The 7,772-nt window shown below is 35.9% G+C and overlaps 1 protein-coding gene across 3 annotated transcripts in view; it reads right to left on the bottom strand.

Moving 5' to 3' along the window:
* The window catches only part of LOC106681710 (beta-1,3-galactosyltransferase 1), a 49,288-nt gene that overhangs the window by 21,210 nt on the left and 20,306 nt on the right, over nucleotides 1–7,772 (bottom strand). For all 3 annotated transcript variants that reach the window (XM_067046469.1, XM_067046468.1, XM_067046467.1), the window contains 3 exons: nucleotides 6,214–6,452; nucleotides 2,912–3,183; nucleotides 2,686–2,837 (listed from right to left, as the gene is read on the bottom strand). In XM_067046469.1, the coding sequence (XP_066902570.1) occupies nucleotides 2,686–2,837; nucleotides 2,912–3,183; nucleotides 6,214–6,261 (472 nt within the window). In that variant the 5' untranslated portion in view covers nucleotides 6,262–6,452. The remainder of the gene's footprint in view (nucleotides 1–2,685; nucleotides 2,838–2,911; nucleotides 3,184–6,213; nucleotides 6,453–7,772) is intronic.

Raw genomic sequence — 7,772 nt, 5'->3', positions numbered from 1 at the left:
AAGAAATAAATACATTTGGAATAGAAGACTCATCCAACAAATTTATTGACAGAAAAATAGTTTATATATTTACCTTAGGAAAGCACTGTATTTGTAAAGGAATTAAATAAAAAAATAATGTCCGCATAATCAAAATTTTTTAATTTGCGATTTGTAGATATGTTCTTCCTTATCTTCCCTCTTTTTTGTCTCTCAGCTCGAAGGTGTCATGATTTTAGCCAGTGCCTTCTTGGAGTTCAAACTATTTTTCTTCTTTCTCCTCCTTGCCTGGACATCTGGTCCGTCCATAATAGTTTGAGGGCGGAGTAGCTTAAGAGGGCTTGGCTTCAAAAATCGTCTCAAAAGAAGAGAAATTCTTTTGGAAAGAAGATCCCGATTTATCCATTCGAAGTAGGTGATCCTAGCAACTTCAGTTGCCACTTTTCGACGGCGTCTCTCAAAGCAGGTACTCCAATATATCTTTGTATCCTCTAATTTCTCATTTCGTTTCTCCTTGTTTTGCCTACCACTCGCCGAAGATAAGTTTCAGCCTCTGTGAATCTATTACAATGCCTTTCCACAAAGATCCGACTTCCAGTGTCATAAAGAAAGGTAAGTAGATGACCTTAAAGATATGCATGTTAGGCACTGTTTTTCTTCTCCCTTTTCCCTACTTCAGTGTCACAAAGCCGTTAATATTCACTATTTTACTTCTTTTTTTCTTTTGGAAAACTCTTGATCAATTTTTCCGTTTCTATTAAACACTGTTTCAAGATATTCATAGGCTGTTTCTAGTAGTTCTTCCACGCATCGAATTATCAGTCCTTCTCCCTCACCTTCACTGTGAATCAACTTATCTAATCCTTGAATTCGTAACCATGTCTTTTCTTTCCGACCGAATCGAAGGCTGCCCTTATATCTAGGTATGCATGATAGATCCGTTTCCCGTTGTTCAATGACTTTTCATTAATCATCCTAAGATGAGAAAAGATGTGATCTTTTATTTGATGTTGAACGTCAAAAGCAGTCTGCTACTCTTCTATCTCATCTACAACAGTTGGTTCCGTGTCTGTCTGGAGAAAAATTTTGTTTTCGAGCGAACCGTTAAGATCTTCTAGTTGGACCCTATTTGATATCAGATTCCATCACTTATTTTCGCTTACGATTGCGGAAACGTATTTTCCTCGGTATACCAATATTTTGAAAGCGGCTCGTCCGATTCGACCCAAATTTGGAGGTATGCTGATTTTTTTAATATGGTAACGGTCCAATATTAATTTTATCAAATTCTATCCACTTCTTTCACTTCATCGTGCGCCAAGATATTTGTCTTGAAACTCATGTCTCAAACACGGTTCCTACTGAAGATTTTCTTCTAAAACAACGAATCAAATTTATTAAAGAATAAAACTAAAAGTTTGTTCTTAAACCTTAAGCTATAGGTAATTATGTTTCTATCTACACAGTAGAAATGCTAAGGAATCCCTACAGAGCGATTAAGTTGGCAGATGTTTTTACTAAATATTAAAGATGCGTTATGAAAATTATCTATTGTTTTTTATTTCGATATTAGTAACAATTTTTTGAAACGTTACTTACCGGAACATTTCCCAGGAAATCCATAAATAAAAAAAATTATTTCAATCCGCATTAGACAGTTAATTGCTTTAAATGTAGTTAGGTTTGAGGATTAATGAATTGAAGGATGAAAATAATCGAAAAGGAGGTTTCGCCAAACTTCTAGAAACCTCATGGTTGCAAAGTGATAGTTTATTTGAGAATGGCCATTGAAGAGATTGGAGAAAGCTCTAAATTTATGTATTAATTTATAATTTTATTTTCAACTTCACTAATTTTTAGAGATTTTATATTTTCTCAGTAAACGTAACATATTATATTTTTAATTAAAATATTACAATTTATAAAATGTATCCATACTTAGTGATTTAATAATGGTTATCAATTTTTAATATTTTGACTCAAGAATTGTTGTTGAGAGATCTAAAAAGTACCCTCAATAATCAAATTGTTAAATATTATAAAAGAAAGTACTAGGGCCACCATGTTGTCAAAATTACTTTTCCATTGGTGTATGAAGCATACCTTCACCTTAATGAACACTTTTGGTTGGCTGGTTGGGTTTGAGTGGACTGTATAATTGAAAATGGAACATGATTGAATGTAAAATAAAATTCTATTCTTTAAGTTACAAGTGGTCTAGGGGGTGACCGAAATAAAACATTTATGATTAGATGGTTAGTAAATTTTGAATGGCTGGGCTATGGAATTGTAGATGATGAGGTGGTTAATGATGATTACTATGTGGTGGTGAATGTTGATTATTGCCATATGGACTTACTTCATTCTTCTTTCTTCCCTCCGCATCTCTATGTCTCTCTCCCCTCTGCTGCTGGGAACTACTCCAGTAAATCTACTCACTCATGGTAGATATTACTGATGAGTAAACAAAAAAGAAAAGATGGACTGCTTCTCTGGCTGAAAAGATGGCTATTTGACATTAGTCTGGGTTGCTTCTCACCACAGAGAGCGCTGGAGGAGGTTAATTTTGACTGTTGGCCACATGGGCGCTAGTATATCCTGTAGGCTATTATGGTATATAATGTATTATGGTGGCCCCTTCAATTCAACCTTTCGGTTGCCGTAGGTTACCCGGAACAATTGGATAAAATAATATGAAATACTTGCCAGTTATATAAATATCTTCTAAGTGTATAATTGAAGTAGATAAAGCTGCTTTATAAAGTTTTGTGGTAACATCACGTGACATTACATATCCTGATGAGCCAGACAAATAATTGGGATAAAATGGTTCCTGATACATATATTTTGGGGTATACCTATACAGAAATAATATAACAAAGTAATTGGAAATTTATATCTGTACAGAACATAAATATGGTTTTAATTTTACCACTTGTGAGCTGGATCCAGAATAGGTTTTCTTTTACAAATAAGTCTTCCGATTAAAACAAAATGGCTGTCAACTTTCGAAATGAGGGTGGATAAGTATTCTATATTTATAAAAACATCGTCATCTGTCTTCATCAAAAAATTCTGTGACGGACAGTTGCTAAGAAACCATTTAAGCATCATAACGCTTTTCACAGTCAAGTTATTGTAAGAATCTACGAAGTTTTCTTGAATCAAATCTCGGAATACGGCATTCTCCTCTTCGACTAAAAGCTTTAAAAATATAATATAATAAATAAATTTTAAATGAAAAAGTCTAATGCTAAGGCTAGTTTCTATTATTATTGCTATCTTATAACTATTAACACGTAGCTATTAAAGTATTGCGATCTTGGAAAATTTTGAGTCCCAGCTTTCGATGGAAATATACGTTTTGAGGTCAAAATAACCAAGTTTCGTAATATGCCCTGTAATCAAAATGGTTTGGTAGTTCAAGCTCAAAAAAGTATTAGGTCTCTCGTCCACTGTGAGCGGAAAACTGCGGATTGCAAAACAACGAATTCGCGTTAACTCCACTTGAACGGCATTCTGGTGAAGAATTTTACGTTTCGGAATTATCTACATCGATTAATCAACTTATCAGACACAGGCGATAACGACAAAGGCGGAAAATGTGAGTGAAGCAGATTTTTCCAAAAAAAACAAAAAAAAAAAACTAGTTCGATGAATTTTCTCGTTTGCGGCATGATCTTCAAATTGACGATAACTATTAATATTCTTCCATTTTCAAATGAATGAGGACACATTTCGAAACATTCTTGATGTTTCTTCTAAATTACATTTTCACACTCCACTTGTTACTCTCTTTTTCGCACTCGTTCGCAACTAAATTCCAGCAAAATGGAATAGATTTGCACTTCCCACTTGTTTGGACGAAATTGACGAACAATACGGGCCTAGTGGGTGTGGTCCCCCACACAGCCACGTTTTCGGATCGTGCGTTTTTGAGCGAATTAGGACGAATTGATTTCGCAGCTTTCCACTCCCACTGGATGATCGGCCTTACGCAACGTAAATTACATATATAAGGCGGGAGGGTGAGAGCAATTCTCTCGATAAAATTGATTGACCTGAAATGCAACTTGATTTTTATTTTATTTTTTTTTTACAATACTACTACTTTTTATTTATTGATAGATATTACAATCTGCCACGCAGTTGTGGCCAATAGATAATAGTGATGAATGATCTCATACATATTAAAATAAAATAAAATAAATAAATCAATAAAAAAAAACTCTCTCTTAAAATATATACAAACAGAAGAATAAACAAACATAATCAAACTATCTGTATGAAAAATAAATAACTAAAATAACATGATGATAAAATAATGTAGTTTCTAGTCACATTTACACTCTAATATACAATATTTACACAATCGACCTGAGGATCCTTGAGCCCACTCTATCCCCCTCGTGTGAGGGGTAGAGTAGAGCTCAAAAGATCCCAGCGCATCCCTCTCGCCGCAACACTGGTAGTGAGTCTGTGGAGGCTGAGCAAGTGCGCAAAAGCCGCAAACACTCAACTTGAGTGGAGAATCTGACCATTGCCATAACTCCAATTGTCCATTTTTATTTTAATAAGTCTCTTGGCCACTGCCGTTTCAACCTTCTAGGTGGGCTGTAGGGATGGGTGGAACTAGATAAGGTTTGAACTAAAGGATTAGGATGGTTTGCAACTTGATAGAATCCAGTTTTCCATTTTCTCAAAAATAGGCAATTACAAGTTCTCGTTGTTGGCAGTAACAAACAGCAGTTAAATACAAAATATAAAAGATTTGGATGAATAATTTAAGGAGAAAAAATAAAAATTGGGACATGTTCGAATCAGAAACAAAACCAAGATCAGCCGATCTCTCCCGATTGCAGACATACATGTACGACTTTGTAATCTTTTGTTAAACTGTTGTATTCTGCTTTCCACATTTAATGGCTGAGTTTAGTTCTTCCGATTGTCACAGATTGCCCTAAAATCAACAAACACATCCACATAGGCTGGTATTCTTTCATCTTCTCAATGGTCCGCCTCACGGTGAAGATTTGATCGATTAAGACGGAAACTTCGGTGAACTAGGCTGTGTTCTTTTACTGGCTTCATTCTGAGAAGTGTCTGTGAAATGGTTATAAAACCATACCGTTATTTAATGTTTTGCCACAATTTAGAAGTAGTGAGGCACCATTCATTTTTCTATCTGATGCACTTTCAGTGTATACCTAACTAACCAAGTGCCACTATCACTGCCGGCTCTGTTTCAGATTACTCTTTCCTACCATCGCACAGGAAGTTGTGTTTTTGTTAAGTCTGGAAGAGAGGGGGTTGGACAGAAATTGGAGAGATTCAAAGAATTTGAAATTCCTCCGTTTAATGAACCAATAGTAGTAGAGTATTGAGAAGATTTTATATGCAGTATTAGGAAAACTAATATCTCGATAGTTTCTGCACTATTCTGCTGATTCTTTCTTCTTGTTGTATACTGGAACTATTAAGGCCTAATCCATTCTTCAGGTAAGGTATCCTCTTCTCATATTTGTGCTGTCACTTCCTGCAGTTGCATGGTGACTTCTTAACACCCTACTTTAAACAATGCTGTGAGGAGTCCATCATTATCTGGAGATTAGTTGTTTTTTAGTTTACCTAAGATATCTTCCATTCTTCTAAATCCGGCGGAATCATTTCGAAGTGTTCAGTTTGCTCTTGTAATTGTACTTATTCTTCCTGGGAGCTCTTGGATCCTATAGTGTTCATCAGTTATTCATAGAGAATATCTTTCACCCCTTCATCCTTCTCTTCTGTAGGAGCGTGCTTACAAATCAAACTAATATTTCTGAAATGACCCCTGTGCATATTTTGCAAAGCCTTTAGTTAATTTATTGGAAATCTAGGATCGCGGATTTCTTACTATTCGAAACCGTGAGTGCTACTTTAAATCCAAGTCTATTCTCACTGTGTTCGTTAGATTGATGAAATAACCACTTTGATCAGAAAAAAAGCCTAAGTATTCAATATCAGTACATGCTTAAAGAAAATTAGGTTACTACAGAACTGTAATTTTAAAAATAAAATTATCAAAACTTTTATTTTTCCAGCCTCTCAAATTTGTTTACCCTATTTTTCATCTCACTTCAAATTCTGCCGCCACTCAAAATCAAGCGCTTAGGATAAATGCCCAGTGTGATATAGTGTACAGTCTATTATCTCATAATAATACAAATACAATAACTAATATATTTGCAAAATTACCTGAGATCCATTATTTACCGAAGAACCAAGCAAAAATGCCACTCTCATAGTTGTTATGTTATAAGATCCCCAGGTTTCCCGTATAGCATTTCTCTGAGCGAAGTTTTCAGGAGCTGAGAATACAACTATTATCAAGTCAAACGATTCCTTACATATGTTTTCACCACTGATGATGCTGTCCTTCTCCGGTACAACATAGACCTTTGTTTCACGATTAATGTTTGATTCCCATCCTTCAACTGAGAGAAAAAAAAATTAGTTAATTGTTAAAGTGTGATGTAAAAATTCATTTTTTATTGTATATATGTTGCTCTGTGGAAAACTGGGAATATATCGATTGAAGTTCTCTAACCGTTATGTGCTTGTTCTAACGGCCAATTGCCAGAGTTACTAGTTGGTAGTTGCCACTAAGGCTTTGTTTTGTGTGTGTTGTCACTACAGTAAGTATGTTTTATGTTATCTAACCGTAACTAATAAAACAGTAAGAAGATTAGAAACATTTTATTTGTGTCCACCACCCATTCAACAGGAACTGCTTCAGGCAGCTCTTCTTCTTCTTTTTCTTCCTCCTCAGGGCCTCTCAGCGTGGCGGTGCCTCGACCCAAGCGTTCCATCTATCCCAGTCCCTTTCCAATGCCCTCATGGAATCCAAGCTCTTTCATCTCTTCTCTCCCAGTCTAGCCACATTTTCCTGCCACGACATCCTTGGCCTTCCTCTTGGTCTTTTGCTAGTTGGTTTACTTTCGAAGAATTTTCGTGGTCCACGGTCTTCATCCATTCGGCATATATATCCAAACCACTTCAACTGCCTCTTATCTAGAATTTCCTTTAGTGGTTTCACCCCTAGCTCCTCTCTTATTCTTGTATCCCCTTCTTGTTCGGTCGGCTACTTTTCTGAGATATTTCATTTCTGAGGCGCTTATTCTGTTCCTCAATCTGTCGAGAAGGACCCAACTCTCATTTCCGTAGAGTACGGTAGGAACGTAAATTGCATTAAAAATGTGAAGTATTACTATTCTCTCAACTTCACGCTTCCCAACAACTGTATTGCAGAAATGGTAATAAATGGTATTTGCTTTTTTAATCCTATTAGATATTTCTATTTGAATTTACCATCTCTGCTACTAACTGCACCGAAGTACGTGTACTCTTCTGCTGCCTTTATGATTTGTCCTCTGCAAGTAATCTGCACTTCTTCAGGTTCTCGTCCAATTTGCATGACTTTGCTTTTACTCGTATTTATCGTCATGCCTTTTCTCTCCAGTTCCGCTTCCCATTCCACTACAGCTGGCTGAAAATTCTGGACGGAGTCCGATATGAGTACAATATCATCAGCATAGAGAAGTGTCTGAGCAAATACTGTTCTCAAGTTCCATTTCCCTACTACTATTCGTGTCATCCTGCTTTTACATATTTTCAATACATCATCCATCAGAACAATAAAGAGAAGAGTGCTTAGACTATCTTCCTGTTTGACTCCTCTCTTCATATCAATACTCCCAGACTCCTTTCCATTTTCCTGACTTTACCCTTTGAGCCCTGTTAACGCCATATATATA

The sequence above is a fragment of the Halyomorpha halys genome, unplaced genomic scaffold, assembly GCF_000696795.3.
Source record: "Halyomorpha halys isolate HHAL.00 unplaced genomic scaffold, Hhal_1.1 Scaffold361.1, whole genome shotgun sequence".
NCBI lineage: Eukaryota > Metazoa > Arthropoda > Insecta > Hemiptera > Pentatomidae > Halyomorpha > Halyomorpha halys.
Note: the sequence above shows the minus strand (reverse complement) of the source record. Positions and strands in the feature narration are given on the sequence as shown.